This window comes from Balaenoptera ricei, chromosome 10 (assembly GCF_028023285.1).
Source record: "Balaenoptera ricei isolate mBalRic1 chromosome 10, mBalRic1.hap2, whole genome shotgun sequence".
NCBI lineage: Eukaryota > Metazoa > Chordata > Mammalia > Artiodactyla > Balaenopteridae > Balaenoptera > Balaenoptera ricei.
In genome coordinates, this window is record NC_082648.1 from 63147019 (window position 1) to 63166639 (window position 19621).

Sequence of the window (19621 nt, forward strand, 5' to 3'; positions counted from 1 at the left end):
CCCCTTATCTTAAAAACATAAATTTGTCCTAAAATTATTCCATTTTGAATACTATGATTTATTTTATAATTTTTATTTTATCTACTATCTCACAATGGTTTTTCCTAAAAACAATACAGTTTTACTTGATCTCTATAATATATACAATATATTTGTATAAATGAAGGCTTTTCTCATTCCTTCTATTTGCATGACCACTATAATGTATATATGTTTCTTTAAATGTCTTTCTCAGTCTTCATATTCACCACAATTTAGAGAGACTATCTGAGCATAATTAGGTTTTAGATGTAATGGTCTTCATTACTGCACTGGTTTGATAAAGTGTATTCTAGGTAGCATGAGGAAAAAGTCACCTTTGGATATTTCCATTATATTAAATGAAATGAGATAACAATACTGTGATGAATAAGAATCTTTTTTTTTTTCTGCTCTCCTTGTCTAATTTTCTTGCTGCTACAACATCCATTCTTCAGTGTCTTTTCTTAGAACACAGCACCCTTCACTGAAGGCCCCATTTCCATGTAATAAGCAGGACAATCAGTGCCATCTATTATCGTCAGTCAGATGTTTCTCTATAAAATAAGGACTAAGCATTTGGTCCCATTGACAATGTCTCTGTGTAAAAAATTAAAGCACACTAATATGTAAACATTATTTCAGCTGATGCTGTTACTTTATTGGGGAACTTTAAGTACCACAAACATCTGTTTAACCATCAAAGTTCATGTTCTTACAAATGTATTTTCAGTGGGCAGATGATAAATTAAAGTGTCACTGTTCTCCAAGTGATAATTTTCTAGGATTTTGTATTAATGTTAGTCTAACAAGCTTTTTATAGCAATGATAAAGTCACACACTATACGTCGGCTTTGAATTTCTTCACTAGGATTATATATTTGGGGACCAGAATAGACAAAAAGTAGATAAAGAAGGTGGGCCCAAAGAAGGTAAGAAGAAACAATGACTTTTTAGGGAAGAATCATAGAGGAATACATCCTTGTAGACAAGAGAACTAATGGAATTGTTCATATGGTAATAAAAACCCACTGAGAAAACTACCAGACACTGTGCATTACTCTGGAGAACAACAACAAGAACGGAATGGTGCCCCTATGCAGAAGTTCATAACTAGGATGGGCAAGAAGCCTATATACATACAATCAAATTCTAGTGGAAGATAGTATACCTCATCTCCTTGGCCAAGTCTCATTAAAAATGATGAAAAAATATCACAGGGATAGAAAACAGGAAACATTGCTATCACTGACCCAGAAATACTAAGATATAAAGCGAACAGAATTGAACTAATCGAGATGCAGATTCAGGGGAGCGGGAGAATGGAATTCAATACAGGTGCAAGAGAAAGCTTTTCTGGGAGTTGGTCCAATTCTTCCCAAAGAGATCCAGAAGCCAGAGAAACCTCAAACTCAGAGGCAACGGGCCCTAAGACAAGGAGCTGGCTGTGGGACAACTCCTTGGAAGTTCCCAAATTACTTTAGTGGCTGGCTACAGAATTTTCCCTCAGGATATAGCCAGCAAGAATAGCTCTCTAAATTATGTAGAGAATCAACAGAAGAGAAGACAGTTTCTATTAGGTGTGTTGGTGTGATAGAGAAAAGTAAAGTAAACTTCTTAGTACCTCAGATTTCCTCAAAGAGCATGGAGAAAAAGAAAAGAGAAAGGTCACTCTGCATTAACTGAAATTCACTAAATTTCTTTCCCCAAATACAGCTTCCTTTCTTAGACCTTGAGAGGATCCCTAGTTTGCCCACCTGCTCCTCCCTACCCACCCTGAAGGGAATTCCTTGTTTCTGCATGATCCTGCCTATCTACCCACATAACACTATAATCACCCCCACTCTCTTTCAAAGGAAAAGATATTTCAAGAAAATAAATACTATAAAAAAGAACAAAGGTGAAAGAATAGAAAAAAAAAATACCCATACAGGGACCAGAGTTAATACCAGAAATGAGACAGAACTTTAAAAGTTATCTAACTAGTATCTTCACAGAGATTCCTGAAGACACTGTAGCCATTAACTGAGAACATACTGAAATGGAAAAGGAGAAGTCAGAAAACAAATGATTTATAGGATACTACAAAAATGTTGCCCAAATGGAAAAGTCAGTGTACTGGGTTAAATGGTATCTACCCACATGCATGTTCACCCCAAACCTCAGAATATCCTTATTTTGAAATAGCATCTTTGCAGAGGTATTGTAATTAGTTAAATTAAGATGCGGTCATACTGGGTTATTATGGGCTATAATCCAAAAATTGGTGTCTTTATAAGAAGAGAAAACTGAGAGAGACACACAGGGAAGATCAGCTTGTGAAAAGGGTGGCAGAGATTGGAGTGACGTGTCTACAAACCGAGGAACATCAAAGATTGCCAGCAACCACCAGAAGCTAGGAGAGAGCCATGGAGCAGATTTTTCCCTCAAAACCTTCAGAAGAAACCAATCCTGCTGAGACCTGGATTTCAGACCCCTAGCCTCCAGAACTATAAGAGAATAAAGTTCTGTTGTTTCAAGACATCAAGTTTGTGGTAGTTTGCTACAACAACTCAGAGAAACTAATACAGCCAGTTAAATGCTGTAATACTGTATCTACAAAGTTATATAGAAACTCAGAGGAAGAAATGAACTGCTTTTGAGAGAGTTTAGAAGGTGTCAAGTAAGACTTGATAATTATACAGGCTATTGAAAGATGATTGAATCAACCTGTTAAATCGAGGAGGAGAAAGTATTCTAGGCTGTGAAAACAGTGTACACGAATGTACAACAATGCGAATACATCTCGTATTCAGGAATGGCAAAGCATGCAGTCTGACTGGTAGAGCTGTGAGGGCTATTATTACGTTTATAGATGATGGGCAGATTCTGGAGAGCCAGGCTAAGGAAAATATAGTTTAATATGTAGCCAACGGAAAGGGATAACAAGGTTGTAAGCCAGAAAATAGCATGGCACATTAATGCTTTAGAAGGAATTACTCTGCCTTGGATCTGAACACACCATCTTCTTCCCAGTTTAACTCCTTTGGTGCCTGTTTTCATTTCTGTTTTTCTTCCTCACTACCTTTGCTCCTTCCTGGACTTTTATCTAAAGGATATATTTATTTAAAGCAATTTTCCAAAGAGTATTTTAAAGCCACAGAATCTTATTGATATTTTTTAAATCCCCAGTTCACTTTAAGCTTCTAGCTTTGGAGTCTACATGAGCTACTATATTGAACTAGTCATTTCCATTTCATAGAAATTATGCAAAAATTAATATTATTTTCTTGGGCTTTAAACCAAAAAAGCTGACATTTCTTGTAGAGAGGACTTCTTACTCCTCACCACCTTTTTATGGTGGTGAATTACTGCAAACAAAAAATTTAAGGGGCATACTCTGCATCTAATTTCACAACTATAAAATCTATGAAATAGCTATTAATAATCGAGTAATTGGTACTGAAGTATAAAAGATAAATCACAAAACATAATACAAAATATTATAGTGTTAAATCCCATGAAAGAATAACTACTGATTTCTCAAATCATATAACCACTGACTCTTGAATTAGAAAAAAGTCATAAAGGTTGTCTTGTTCCATTGTGCAAACAGAAACTAGGGAGACATTCTTGACTTCTCTCTCTGCCTCATTCACTGCATGTAATTAATAGACAATTCCACTTTAACTATTTTCATTTTACTTCATCCCTCTGGCCACTGTTTTAATTAAGATCACGGGTATCTCTTACCTGGATTACTGCAATAACATGCTAAACTGTAGCTCTTCTGAGAAACTGGTACTCATTTTCCCCAGACCAATCCCCTCTTCAAGTATAAAAGTTTCAGAATAATATTCCCAATTACAAATATGCATGCCATTGCTCTGCTTAAAATCCTTCAGAAGCGCCCCACTACCACCAGAGGAAGACCAGACATTCTCAACAGAGCTTATGAAGCCTCTGGATCCAACCTCAGCTTCTGTCTCCTGCCCTATCTCCGCACCCCTAACGCAGTGCTGTAGCTGTCCTGAATTATTTACAGTATCTTGCACAGGCCTTGCCTTCTTTCCCTTTTAGGACTTTGTTTCAGCTCTTCTCTCTAAAAAGTCTGGCTATTTCCTCCTCTTCATCTTCTGGTACCAACAGAGGCATATTTCCTCCAGGAAGTCTTTTTCCCACCTTGGCAAGACTACGTTAACTTCTACTGGAGCTCTCCTGACATTGCACTATCATTTCCCTTCTGTTCTCTTCCAGGACACCACAACTCCTTAAAGGCAGGAAATATGCCTTTACCTTGCCACTCGTAAAATGCCTGGTATATAATACATACATGTTAGATATTGTTCTAATTAATCACCCTTTACTCATTAGGGATAGAATTACTCCTACAATTTTCCGGACAGTAATCCAATACCCATATGAAAAATCTCAGGAACAGAGAACTTATTTTTTTATGAACATTCTAAATGCTAGAAAGTTCCCTTAAGGTGGGCTATTGCAACCACGCTAACCCCCAAAATAAGCAATGCTTGTCATAAAGAATAGTGATGATAATGACGATGATGATAATAATACTACAGCTAAAATTTAGAGAACCAGGCACTACGCTGGCTTCTGAACATGAATATGCTCAATCCACCCTTTTAACAATTCCTTGAGTCAGATACAATTATTATCTCCCCAGTCCAGATGAAAAGAGGGAGGCTTAAAGAAGCAACTTTGTGAAAGTTATACAGCAAGCAAGTGGTACAGTCAGGATTCGAACTCAGCCAACTGAGTTTTTATTCACACCACTTCACTTCGCATTAATTCACTCCCATCTCAAAACCAACTGTCAACTAGTCCTTCAACTCTTTGCCCTGAAAAAGAGCTGTAGTAAAAATGATATTAATAATAATAATAAAATTAAAAAATAAAAACCTATTTAACTTTGTTTTAAACTAGTCTCCGAGTTCATCTGTCCATGGAACTCTTTTGAGGGGCAACAACATCTGTTAACACCCTGAAGAGCTGCAGATCTAGAAAACACACTTCGATACTGGTCCAAGCATGATTATCATCTTAATTCATTGTTAAATTGTATTTGCTTTGGCAGCAGTCACATCACAGTCCTGTCATGTACTGGGTCAGTAGCCAACTACAACCCCAAAGATGTTCATCTGATCTGAATCCTATCCAAATCCTACTGCAGTGAGACCTGGGAAGTAAAAATTTTAGTCATCATCTTAAATTACTCCTATATAAGTTTCAGAAGCACTATTTTGGAATAAACTGAGATAACAGTGTTTATTCCTGCCCTGGACTGAATATCCATCTCATTAGAAAATCTCATTTATAAGCCCAGAAGCCCTCTCTTCCTCTGAAGCCTGTTCTCCTGCCTTCTGATCCTGTTATTGCCCCATATAACATGGCATGGTATTCTCTGTCAAACTTCCATGTTTGCACACTACTCTGTTAACCTAATCCTTGATTGCTGGAAAAAACTTTATCTCTTGCGCGTTAACTAAAATCTCATCTCCTCTGTATAGGAGAGTGGGTCCCTCCCAAATCTGTGTGTCCACACCATACCAATATCTCTATTATAGTGTTAATGCATTATATTGTAACTATGGACATACAGTTGTTCTTTTCCAATAGAATACAAGCATCTTGAAGGTAAATGCCAAATTTTAACCCTTGCATTCTCAGTACTAACCTAGTTTTGGCCAATAGTTGAAGCTCAATAACTGTCAGCAGAGAGATTCAAAAGCATTTGAAAACTTTCATCTTTGATGCTTCCAGTTTGTTTAGCTGAGGAAAATGTACTAATACCTGGTGACAGCACACTACTTCATCAACCAAGTGATGCAAGCCAAGGTAGAGGAAACACAAAATGTTGTTGACAAAGAAACCTAGCAGTGAAGCACAAAGTCAAGTACTCAAAAGTAAAGTTACCAAGAAATCACCTATATAGAGAAATTTAAGATGAATTAAATCCATGATTAATACATAAATAGAAAAATAAATAAGTATTGAAAACAATCACTAAATTAAAAAAAAAACTAAAGAACTGATAGTATGCACATGTTACAACTAAAAATTGAGCACTGGACTCTCAGGAGAAGGTGAAACAACTAAAGAATCTTGTTTCTGAATTAAGACTAATCCATTTTGAATGTCATTGCAGCCTATTAGTACATTAAAATATATTTGATTTCATTAATTTGCATGAATTTTATATCCCTAGCATTGTACTCCAAATATCAAAGCACAGTCAACACCATTTTGAACCTAGGAATTAAGCATAAGCTCACAAATGTTTCTCCATCATGATACAAATATGATGGTTGTTCAACTTTGATGCACCCACTAATCATTTTATGTGACCCTCATAGGTCACTCAGGCCTGATAATAAAGTTCCAGCTAAAAAAAAAAAAAAAAATGTCACTTGCTACTTTAGATTCTGTTTGCACAAACAAAGGGCCAGCTAAATCTCTGTTCTGTCCATTTCCTACTCAATTTATATGAAAGATGGGTTTCATTAAGCGTATTTTAATAATTTTCATAACTGCCCTCTCGCTGTTCACCCCAAGAGAGAAACAGGACAATTTAAACAGTAAATCAAACTATAATGATGCATTGTTCTGTTTTCCTAAATATCAATTTTATTCAAATTAATATATTGGGTTGGCCAAAAAGTTCGTTCGGTTTTTCTGTAACATCTTACTGAAAAATCCAAACGAACTTTTGGGCCAACCCAATAGTAAGGAAGCTTCCTCTTGCTATGATTACTTTGCCATTGTTTCCAATACAGTTATTACACAATATTCACTTTTAGCAAATGGCATTTTATCCTTAATCAATAAACAGAAAAATAAGCAACCCTATACCTGAATTTCTGTTGTATAATTTACAAACACAAATACAAAATTTACAGCAATTCTGAATAATCTCTGTCCCTTTCATTAAGCCCAATCTGACAAACTACTCAGTGAATAATGTTATATTCATCCAAATTGTTTTTGCTTAAACATAATACATAAACATGTTGTCTTAAATTTAGAATTAACAATATTATTTGGATATCATGACAATATTATCTAGGATCACTTTATTTTATTAAAAAAAATTTTTGCGTTTTATCATTTAGTGAATAACTTTCAAATTCTGGACAATGTATTGGTGTAAAATAAGAGAATGTCTGTGGTCAAAAGGTGGCATATTTTCGTCACTTGGACTTTCTCCATGGAGACAACTCAAAGGAGAACACCTTCCATTGCTAAGACTAAATCACAGATCACTTGCCAAGAAGGGCTATCTTGACCTTTGCTCCAGTTTTTAAAGATATCAGCAACGTTGTCAGATACATAAAGAATGGCAAAGCTCCAAGATCTGATAGCAAACCCACCAGAGTATTCAAACAGAAAATGAAGACGACACTGAGGTGTCTGCATAGGATTTTCTTAATACATGAACACTGAGGAAATGTCAGATTACAAAGATGTCTCTATCATTATGAGCTTTCAGAAGAAAAGGTCAGTCAAGTAACCATAGCAATTATAGAGTACTTTTTTCCCAATACTACCAGAAACTTCTTCTGTTTTGATTCCTATAAAATGCATTCTTTCAAACACTCCCAAAATTATAATGCTGCTTTACATCCCATCACAGAGAAGGAAACACCACCTTTGGCTAACTGTCTACTAAAAAAAGGTTGAAGGAAAAGTTTTTCTGTCCCATATTTGCTGACCTCAAACAATATATAATCTCATTTTCAGATCTTAAAAACCACTCCAAGTATCTTTCACTCTAATTTACCAGTTATTCCTGTGTAAAGCCAACCATGATCTGGTTAATTACATGTGAGAAGAGAATGTTCTATAAAACACATTAACCATCCCCAATAGGTTGAAATAGGGTTGCATTAAAAAATTCCAAAGGCAATAAGTCCAATAAAAGTAGAAAAACATATTACAAAAGACACACACAGGGATAAAGGGAAAAAATAGGAGGTAAGTGCATAGGCAGGTTAGTTTTGAGGCTTTAAAGGTAGTAGAACAGTTAAGATATAGAACTGGTAGAGAAGGCAGCAATGGAAGGATTCATCTGGAGGGGATCTGGAAATAGAATATCTAAAACAGTGACAATTTCCCTGCTATTGCTGAACAGGACATGGAAGAGGACAGACCCCACCCCAACTGTTCCCAACATTCTTACTGCTTCCCAAAATCTAAAATCTGTGCACCTAACGTTAAACCCAACCCAGACTAAGCAATCAAGATTGAATGCGAAGAGCGCCAGGAGTCAGAAGATCTAAACTCTAGCTCTGCTACTGTCACTAACTAGCCAAGGCTATGAACAAGCCAGCTGCTTTTTCTGTGAGTTGAGGTAATTGTGTCAGGTGATCACCAGTTTCCTTCCAATTCTAAGTCTCATGCACACTAGAAGTCTGTTATATATACCAATCTCATTCCAAGAGTATATATTTTATATATATATATATATAAATACACACATGCACACACACAAATTAATATTCTCAACCAAAACTTTAAGCCATATTCCCATGAGTCTCTTCCTTCATTTATCCATATCAAAATTTTATAAACATATACAAACATATACAAACCCTGAGTGTGTTATCTACAGTATGACAGTGAATATATCTTTTTATGTAAATATGTATATACTGAAATAGAAAAACTATTTTTTCTCAAAAGAGAAATATGGTGTCCTATATAATACATACATATATTTCTCTTGAAATAGTCTTCATTAATGAGTACATTAAAATACAAGCTTATGAAGTGTGCTAGACAGCATACCACTCTCTATGCTTACTCTGATAGAATGAGCTGTGAAAGAGATTAGGACTAAATAATTTGACACTATTTTGTAAACACTTCAGTGTGTTAGGCATATCTGTAAATCCTCAAGTGAATAAGACTTTCCCTTCTGTATAAGATTCGGGAAGGGGAAAAGGCTGGTGTCTTTGACAAGGCACTTTTCAAATGGAAATAAAACAGAGATTATCTAATCAGTTATCTTTGTGGGTGGATGGGCATACACCTGCACTGAGTCTTAGACTTAGGAAATGACAGAGCCGATCATCTTTATGGGTTTCATGACAGAGCCACAACAAAATGATTTCCTGAGATCAATACGTGGTTGGGAGAAAGCTGTTTTCAATGGAAACAAGAAGCTAGGAGCTAACCTGTTTCTATGGTAACCAGAGCAGCAGCTACCCAACAGCTGTAGGGAAAAAAAAGGGCAGAAAGTTAAAATGCAGAAAACAAAAGAAATCCATACTAGTTTACCCTATTCGTGTGATGGTCCCTAGAGTACAATCAAAACCAGTGCAGACGTACTGTTCCCCCCACCCAAGGGATTTTTAGCAATCACTATCCTTATTTTTCCTCCAAACCTCAAAATCTTAGAGCTGGAAAGAAGTTTGGATACTTATCTAGTCCAATGTGTCATCCCCATTTTTTTCTTTCAGAATAAGGCTGAAGGATATCAAAACTCAGGAAGATGAAGTAAATTCTTTAAGGTCACACAGCCAGTTGTGAAATCAAGGTTAGTGCCTAGGTCTCATGGATTCCAACTCAGGCATTTTTCCAATACTGTTTCCATATATTCTCTACTTCTAGTCTCTTCTCCTCCCAACACCCACATTTTAGTCACTTTCTGAGAAAATATTGACTACAGAGTATTAAAATCAATCACCACCCTTCAACCTATGAGAAAAGCAAAAAAGCAATGCTATCCTGTCATAAAAAAAAAAAATCTTGACTGCTCTTCCAAAAGAAAAGCCCTTCATACTTCAAAAAGAATTGAATTAAGTTTAGATCATATATTGATGGTTATTGTTTAGATTATGTTGCCACTATATATTTCCTTATGGAGATCTATGTTTATATTTTATCAGTCCTTTAGTGTCCTTTACTATTTCATTTAGATATACTTTAAAGGTTGCCATAATAAAAAGGATAAATGACTCAGAATTTGGAAAATATATGAGATCTGAAAACTGCATTTACTTTATTTGCAGTAGTAAAAATAAATAGTAATGATACATATTTCTAATGGGAAAGGTTGACCTGCATTTCTTTATAATCCTACACATTTCCTTGTTCTCAGTTGCTTTGAAAATAATCTTCTTGACAGAGAAGAAAAATTTCCTTGACTCTCATTTAGTATTCTTAACTCAGGTCTACAAATGAGCTCTTGGGAAAGCATAACGGAAAACAGTCATACCTAATCTGTCCAGCTATTCACCTTTGGCATGCCTAATGTCCCAGCAATGGATCAGATCACCTAGTTTGTGATCAAATACACTATTGAAAATACAATTCTATTAGAGTTACCTTTTTTTTAAATTATATGTTGAATGAGGCACTCTCTGATCTTATCCAATGTTCAGAATATAAGAATAAAATTAATTTGTGAACTATACAATTAGTGGCCTGGAAAAGGTCAAAGGACACTTAGATGTTTATACAGCAAATGCAAAGACACCAGACTATTACACCAGACTCTTTTTAGGGGCCTGAAGTTTGGATTTTCATTGTCATATGGTTGGTCATAACTTGTAATTAAAATGGAAGGGATGAAGACACTCGACCACACTGCAAATAATTCAGTTGTTTGGTATAAGTACATCCTTTACCATATTCTTCAATAATGTTGCAAAAAGAGAGTGTATAAATCACTTTGAAAAACAGAAAAATCAAGATTGAAAAAGCCTAACATTTTCACATAATAAAATAAAGACTAACAATACCTTAAGACCATCATTTCTTTTTTTTTTTTTGGCCACGCCCCACAGCTTGTGGGATGTTAGTTCCCCAACCAGGGATTGAACCCCGGGCCCTCTGCAGTGAAAGCATGGGCGTCTTAACCAGTGGACCACCAGGGAATTCCTGAGACCATCATTTCTAGATGGAATATTTTCCTGCACATCTAGGCAATATTTCCATGTGAGATTTTTTTTTGAGGAAAACATCTATAATATTTCTGGAATTTTGTTTGTTGTTATTTTGTTGCATTTTTAATTGAATAGATGTTTTAGGAAATATTTTATTATAAATAGAGTGGCGAGCTTATTGAGGGCAAAGCACTATATCTTCTCATGCATTCCCAGTAGCTTACATAGTTTCTGGTACAGTGATTGCATAATCAGTATTCACTGACTAAATAAACATTCTAAAATTTTAATAATTAAGAACAATATTTTATAAACAAGCTATATTTGATCATTAATTCTTTTAACTGGAGCAAGGCTCACAAAACAAGAATTAATACATTTTCTTTCTTTAATCTTAATATATGACTCAAATTGTCTTTGCCTTATTATAATTTTTTTAAATTAAATGTTACACTTAAAGCTAGCAAACAGCTACTTAGATAATTTCTTTCCTGTTTTGTTTTGTGCTTTGAGGTGGAGGAAAAAATGGCCCATAAAAAGTAAATTACATATTTGCAATTCTGAATCCAATTCTAGATATTTAAGTTTAAATTTGAATAGTTTTAAGGAGTATATTTTAGTAATGCTGTGGAAATAAAATAATTTAAAATACTAATAAAGTGTATATATTCAAGATTATAAAAATGGTGGATTCACTATCATAATCCAAGTACAGTTCAGGATTATCTGCATATAGTGGTATATGGATAAAGGTCTGGAGAACATATATGAAGTGATCCAGACCCACACCAAAGAGCCAACATCTTAAATATGGTTCTATGGCAGTTTTTTTGTTCTGTTTTGTTTTTCTTTTCTAAAGTTCTCTTTGAGAGTAAAAAAAAAGTCTATCAGGTAATCAAAGATATACATGCTGCCAAAGAAGGGCCACACTCTAGACCAGAACCTAATTCAATCACTTTCCCTCCGTCCCCCAAAAAATAAGTGAAAAGAAGAGGGAGAAGTAGAAACTTATAACCACTCTTAGCTCTGTAATCTTGGGAAAAATCATTTAAAATATTTTTATTCTAGTATTTTGCCCTTATATTATTTTTCAAACTTCTAAAAAATCTAGAAGTTCTATTAAAGAATTTCTGCTTGGTGCCTGTTCACTTACTATTATATGCCTTCATAGGAAAGCACATACAAGCTTCATTTCCTTCTAAAACTTAGACATTAAATTGGAAATATGCAATGCAGAACATTTTTACAAAAACATCTATGCCTCCTTGCTTTTTACTATTTGTAAATATCACTCAGTGGCATCAACGGAATAATCTCACCTTTTCTTTCCTGATCTCATTTTCTGAACAACAGGTTTCCATGACAACTGATATTTAAATTTTTTAAAATTTCTATTTTGGAATACTATTCTTAAGGATACAATTCATAAATGAAAACTATAAACTTATTTACCAAGTTAACCTGAACAATTTAGACCTCTCAAATATGTATTTACATCATAAATTAAAAGTAATAGAGGAGTGGGAAATGCCAACCAAAACAAAAGGCAAAAATACAATGTTGTAGAACTCAATTAATTATCCAGTTCCTATCACTCTTGTTTCAGTCTGCCACTTTAGATCATAAAAGTTAGAAATTAAACATGTCTATTATATAATTGAGCCAATCTCCTCAATGTTGGGAAAGGATAAGGACAATGTTGAAACAGGTATAACAAATTGAAAATAGAATTTGGACAGTTAAAATTGTTCATCTCAAGTATATCAATAAAAGATGAACTAATGTAAAATGAAAAGTAAGAGGGCTTATAAAAGTTAAATACTTCTATTAAGAATGAGACTTGTGGCAGTAAGACCACAGCTGAAACAAACCACTTGATAATAGATTTTATGTCTCCTAGAATCATGTCCATGCAAAATATAATTTCATCCAGTGACCTCCCAATGTAATTCTATTTATCAAATTAGTCAGATAACATTGTCTGTCAATCATCTGAACTAAAAGGGTCCATATAAAAATATTAAATCACATTTAAATAGAATGGTGACTTCTGAGTATTCTTCAGGCCACCCCTAATAATTTGAAAAGGGATTTTCTTGAAGACAAGTCCCACAAATGTTAGCCAATCTGAAAAAAAAGGAAAACATTACATATCAACTGGTCAATAAAAATGGAAAGTTAAAACAGGGCTCATTTTAAGAAAACTGGAATCCCATATTTGCACTCTAATGTTGGGAGATGCAGCCAAAGACCTGGAAAAAAAAATATATATATATACACACATGTCATAGATGACCTTTCGAAGTTAGAATTCTAGTGACTGTCCTATGCTGCATTAAATCTCAAGAGCAACACTATTTGCAGAGATTTCACAAGGCAGACAGTCAGTTATAATCAGTGGTTGTGGTGGAAAGGGCCTGGGGGGGGATGTCATGAGACCTCCAGCATAGTTTTGGCTCTGCTAATAACTCGTTGTATGACCTTGGCCCTCACTGAGCATCTGCAGTCTTCATTTTCCTCATCCACAAAATACAGGGTCCTCACGAGGTGACCTCAAAGAAATTTTCCAGGTCTATGATTCTCAGCTGATTCTACTTCTAATGGCTCTTTGACCTTGTATTAATCTCTAATCTATCTGTGTTCTTTTCCTCACCTAAAAGGGATGCAGGTCAAATCCTTAATATTACTACAATGAAATCTTAGTAAGATTTTTAAAAAACTATTTTCAGTTTAATGGTCTAACCATTGACCAATAATCAATAGAATCAATTACCATAGCAATAATAAAAACTGAACATCTTAAAGTTTTTGCTGTGCAACTGGTCTACAATATAATGTATTCTATTATTATGAGGAAAGATAATAAAACTTCCTGTCTTTTTTTATACCATATAAAATAAGAAAATTACAGGATGAGTCTGAAAACAAATGCAGATTATCTTTTTAGCTGCCAAGTGGAAAGAGCACTGTAGCACTCAGCTGGAATCCAAAACAACAGAGGTAAGAGTCATGAGTCCATGATTTAATTTAAATAAATAAATATGCACTTTTTTTTCCCTGAATGCCAACTCTTGCTGAATTTACAGAATGGTCTTAAAAGGAAGATTTCAGAGTTGAAGTTAGTAATTCTACATTCAAATATGAGAACATGGACATACTAGAATTTATGTATGCATTTAAATACCAGATCCCATAAAGTAGCAATGCTTTAAATTGTCTCTTTGATATTCTATTTCAAATTGAAAACAAAACATATCCTCAGACTTCTAAAGTGGTATCAGAAGCACATCTTCTGACATGTTATCAGCTGCACAACATCTCAGATGCAGAGACTTCTGACATTCAGGGGAACACAATAATGAGGATGGAGCCAAAGTTAAGCTGGGAGAATTCCCATTCTGCCCAAGGGGAATCTTTTCTGGGTGTCAGAAGCAAACCAGACACATGCAGTTACAAAGACTTAACTAAATACAGTACTCCGTTCTCACATATAATTAAAAACCATTCACATACTGTATAGTTTTTGGTTATTTATATTTCTTTTCTTTCCTTTAAAACTAGAGAAACCATTATTAGCTACTTTTATAATCTCTTCATTGGGATTTTGAAGAATTAATCGCGGGTATCAAGGACTAAATTTAAACTGTCACTCAAGCTAAAAACTGAAAAGAAAAATTGAGGATGGGATCACAATCTATAGAGTATAATAAAGTTGCCTACAATCTAAATTACCCAGTCTTTAACTTAGAGACTCCCACTAAACCAGGATCACCAAAGTGACCAATTGGCGTTCAACCTGTAGAAAACACAGATACAGCACAAGGGGAAAGGCATCAGACTCCAAAACTCACTGTGCAGGGGGCTATCCCGTCAACTCACTGGGACAAGCAAACCCAGCACTGCTCTCTCTTGGAAGGAGACAGGCGCAAACAACATTCAGGAGATTTTCACAAAATGAACCTCCTGGCACACCCTCTCTCGGCCCAACCACAGACATATATTCCATTTCTCCTCTACTGCCCTCAGATTAGATCCCTAATTGGAGCCACTGCTCTGGGGGAGTCAGGTGTGCAGCAGTGTCAAGTCTCACAGGAAAGGTCAAATCGTGATGACCAGAAGGCCTGAAGGGCCATCCGAGCTATAAAGAAAACGTTGGAACAAAAGAGTTAGAAAAAGAAACTCAACAGGAAGTGTGATAGTGGTTTCCGAACAAGGGTCCGGACAGACTCGCCCAGAGTAGCTGACATTTGCCCTTTCGGTCCACTCTGCTGAAGTAAATCTCAGTTGCAGTTGAGAAGGAGAGGAGGGGGATGCTGGGGGGCGGGGGGCAGGAAGCAGGGAGGATCGGGGCCAGGGTCCCTGAGTTTACCCTGCACGGGAGGGGCCCCTCGCCTCCTGGTTAGGGAACCCTGTTCTCTTCTCCCCCTGCCCCCATCCCAGAGGCCTCGGCGGAAAAGAACAGGAAGTGGCGGAAGGAGTTGGGAGAAGTTGGCGCAACAGGGAAGGGGGCGACTCAGGCCTTACCCTGGCGGCTCTGGACGAGTAGGGGTCCTCAAAGAGGGCCCACATGCGGGGCTGCAGCCTCCTCCAGCGGCCGGACTTGCCGTCGGGGCCCCCCAGGCCCGCGGCGTCCTCGATGCCCAGCCTCTTGGCCGCCAGGTCCTCGTCGTCGCCAGGGTCGCCGCCGATGAGGTCGGGGGTCTCGAAGATGTCGAGCGCCTCTTCGGCGTCGCGGTGTTGCCGGTAAGTCATCCAGCAGCAGGGCTCCACGTCGGTCTCGTCGATGCCCCAGAAGGCCAGCTCCTCCTCGAACAGCGGCCCGCACACGTCGGCGGGGCAGTGCAGCTTGCCGGTGCGGTAGTAGTTGAGCACATAGGCGAAGACGCCCGGGTGCCGGTCGAAGAAGAACTCGCGGCTGCCCCGGGGGTGGTCGCCGCCGCCGCGGGCGCTGCAGTTGCCCGCGCCGCCCTCGAAGCAGCCGCCCGGCCCGGGGGACAGAAGGGGCGGTCGCGGCGGCGGCGACAGCGGAGGGGGCGACGGCTGCAGCTTGTCGCCCGCCGCCTTCAGGCAGTCGCCCTGGGGCTCGGAGGCGGCGAGAAGGGCCAGGCGCGTCCCGGGCAGGGTCTTGAGGGTGCTGCGGTAGGTTTCGTGCCGGGTGCCCCCGACATTGAGGATCACCCTCTCGTTGTTCTCGATCTTGCCCATCTCTGTGCCTTAGACATGACTGGGGGGAGGCGAACACAGCGCCAAGTTAAAGATCTCGGCCGGCGGAGCCGCGCTGTGACTCCCACCCCCACTCCCAGCCCGAGAGTTCCAAGATGCAGGGTTGACAGAAAGGCGAGGGGCAAAGGGCCCTCCCAGGATGAGTTTGGCGCCCAGCCCTGTCCCCGCCTCAAGCATCATACCTTTCCCAGGTTTCTAGAGAACTGAGGAGATAGCAGTCCGAATCTTCCTTGACCTTCCTTGACACCTTTCACCCGCCTCACACCTTTCTCCCTCTGCTCTGTCTCCTTCGTCTTTTCACCCTTCACCCTCTCTCCTCTCTGTCCTCCCTCAAGTCTAACCTGTTCCCAGCCCCTAACTCTCCCCCCCTCTCTCTCTCCCCAAACCCCTTATCTTTCCCTACTAAGTCCTCCCCTCCCCCTCTCCCCACCCCCGTCCTCTTCCCGTGCCCCGTCCCTTTCCTCCCTCATATTCCGAGACCCTCTCCCTCCTACCCTCTCCGGGAGGCTGTTCCCTTAGGCAGGGAGTTCTCTCTGCCCAGGCAACTTGGCAGTGTTGGGTGAGAGACCCCCAGGCTGGGCGGCGAGCCCCCACTAAACGCGAGCCCTCGGTGAACTCTGGAGAGCCCGCTGTTGCTTGGCTCGCGGGAAGTGCCCCTTGCGCGACCTCTACTCCCCTTCCCGGGCCAGGCAAATAGACTGAACGCGGAAGTCAGAGCAAAAAAAACGTCCCCGCTGGTGCCTTTCACCAAGGAGACCTCTCCCAAATTTCCTGATCCAATTTCCTTTTCACATTACTGCTGTTGTTGAAATTATTATTACTTGGGAAAGGAAACGACTGACTAGGATCCATTTTGGGGAGCAGAAGTGATCAGTGCATCCCACCCCATCCCCCTTTCCCAAGAAAAACAAATGTCTTGCGGGCGGAGGGGTGCTTTCTAGGAGGAGCGAGGCCCGGGGAAAAGCTGCTGGAGGCACACCCCCTGCATCCCCGAGCTGGGAGTCCTGGCTGACAGTGTCCCCGTTTCCGATCTCCCAGCCACCTCTCCCCTGGGCTTCACCTCTCCAATCCTAGTGCGGAACGGAGCGGGGATGCCTGCCTTGCAGGGTCAGCACGCCCTTCCCGGCAAATCAGCCCCTTGCCCTCCCGCCTCTAGGTACCTTAACGAGACCGAGAGAAAAGTGGTTCTGCTATGGTGTCCGAGTGGACGAGGTGCTCCGGGCAGCCGGACGGAGTCCCGACACCCAGCCGAGCCGCCCCTCTCCAACGAGAAACTACTTGTTGGCGTTTTTCGGGTTCAGGTGGCTGGGCCGCTTCCCGTGGCGCTGGGCTCGCGGAGACAGCCCCCGCCGGCCGCGCGCCGCGCCGCCCGCCCTCATTGTGCGAGCTGCTGGGGGCTCGCTCCGCGCCGACCTCGGCGCCCAGAGTCACCATCGCGCGGGGCCGGGCGGACCATGGAGCTCGGGGCGGGTCCAGCCGACGCTCCGCGACCCCGCCGGGAGCCGGCAGAGCGGCCGGCCTTGGCTGCCGCGGAGCTGACCCGAGGTCCGGAGAGCTCACCCACTCGAAGGTGAGACCACCCGGCTCCGACTTGGACCTGCAGGTCTCGCTTCTCCCCGCTAAGCAGCCGAGGCTGGAGCTGGCCCTTCCCCGCCGCTCGCCGTCAGCCCCCGCCGCCAGAGCCCAGAGCTCGCGGAACGGTGGGTGGTGGGTGGTGGGTGGACCTGGGGAAGCTCTGTTGTACCAACCAGGTTCATCTATTTTTCTTCAGTGAAGCTCTATTCCCACCCTCTCTGGAGCGTCTGTCTGCCTTATTTACACCCCACTGTCTACACCCTTTCTCTTCCCGCTGCCGCACCCCTCCCAACAAGTGAGAGAGAAAATCTAAGACAAATTGCATTTTTTTTTTTCTTAATGGCAGCTGAAGGGAGAGAGCTCTACTTACAGGTGACAAGTGTGTCCGGTTTCTCGCGTCTTATCTATGGCTCTGGCTTGCTCTTTTCAGTGAAATGTAGGTCTCCAGTCACCACATCATGGTTATATAAAACAAAACAAGTTTTAAAAGTTTATTCCAGGAACATAATGCTCTAGCAAGTAAACATTCAGGTTTATCAGAAGCTAAAAAGACAAGCTACAGATATCCAAGTAACAAAGCAATGATCTCTTTAGCCAATTTCTCCCTTTCTCAAATTTTTATTGCACCTTGTAGTAGTTGGCTAGGGCTGTCATAACAAAGCACCACAAACTGGATTGTTTAAACAGCAGAAATTTATTATCTCACAGTTCTGGAAGCTAGAAGTTCCAGATTAAGGTGTTGTCAGGGTTGGTTCCTTCTCAGGGCTGTGAGAAATGGACCTCTTCAAGGCCTTTCTCCTTGGCTTATAGATGGCCATCTTCTCTCTGTGTCTCTTTACATCATTTTCCCTTTATGCGTGCCTGTCTCTGTGAACAAATTTCTCCTTTATATACGAACACTAGTCATATAGGATTAGCTACCACCTTAATAATTTCATTTTAACTTGACACCTCTGTAAAGACCCTATCTCCAAATAAGATGACATTTTGAGGTACTGGAGGTTAGGACTCTCTTTTTGGGGGTAGGGGAGGCTTGAGGGGAAGGCTGAGACACAGAGCAACCCATATCAGACCTTACCACCAATGGATTATGTGTTTCTGTGTCTGTGTGTGTATTTCTAGAAAGAAAAGAAAGGAAGGAAGGGAGAGACCATAGTCCATGGAGATAGTTTGATAGGCTTGAACTTGAAGTCCATGGAGTAGGTAAAACACCAGGTTGTATGTAAGAGGAAGTCTCTTTGAAAAACAGATACTGATATTGACATTATGGAAAGAGCAAGAGTTATGAGTTACTAATGAAAAAGTTTTAGCAATATAGAGGGCTGCAAGGCAGGCAATTAAATATAAACAATTCACTAAAGAAAACTCCCACCTGTTATGACAGTAAATAACTAAACAAAGTGAAGAACTAAAAGGTCTTTGGAAGGCCACTAATGTCTAGGAAACTAATGTAAGAAACTATGGTAAGTATACATTTATAAAAAATTTACTAACAATATGACAGTAAATGTGTAATAGTAACCTACCTAGCTTTGTGAAAATATAAACTTTACTAACATGCAAAAAAAATGTAAAGCTTAAATACTGAGGGAATGATTCTAGTTTTGCACAGTCACTGAGGCATTTCTAAAAGTAACAGTGATAGTAAATTCAATTGCCAGCAAATTTACAAAGAAAAATTATGTTCAGATTCTAACATGCATTCTCATATTGTCTAGATAGTTCCTTATATAGCTTAATGTAAATTCAATAGGGAGAAAAAGGCATATGGTTTGCTATAAAATTAGTAATAGTAAGTGTAGTAGCAGCAGCATTTATAATAATAGATAGCATTTAGTGAGAGCTTACTATGTGCAAAATGCTTTACATAAATTACTCCTGTTAATTTAAATGGAGGAAATACTTACACTAAATTA

At 39.5% G+C, this 19621-nt stretch overlaps 1 protein-coding gene across 6 annotated transcripts in view; it reads right to left on the minus strand.

Annotated features, from left to right (window-relative positions):
• KCNC2 (potassium voltage-gated channel subfamily C member 2) overlaps positions 1-18112 on the minus strand; it is a 199618-nt gene extending 181506 nt beyond the window's left edge. For 3 of the 6 annotated variants that reach the window (XM_059936542.1, XM_059936541.1, XM_059936540.1), the window contains exons 1-2: positions 17291-17923; positions 15432-16131 (exon numbers count right to left, since the gene is read on the minus strand). In XM_059936542.1, coding sequence (XP_059792525.1) covers positions 15432-16112 — 681 coding nt within the window. In that variant the 5' untranslated portion in view covers positions 16113-16131; positions 17291-17923. Of the gene's footprint in view, positions 1-15431; positions 16132-16624; positions 16808-17290; positions 17924-18075 lie in introns of those variants that run through there. The other 3 variants (XM_059936539.1, XM_059936537.1, XM_059936538.1) reach the window with 3 other exon arrangements.
• Positions 18113-19621: the final 1509 nt, after the last annotated feature.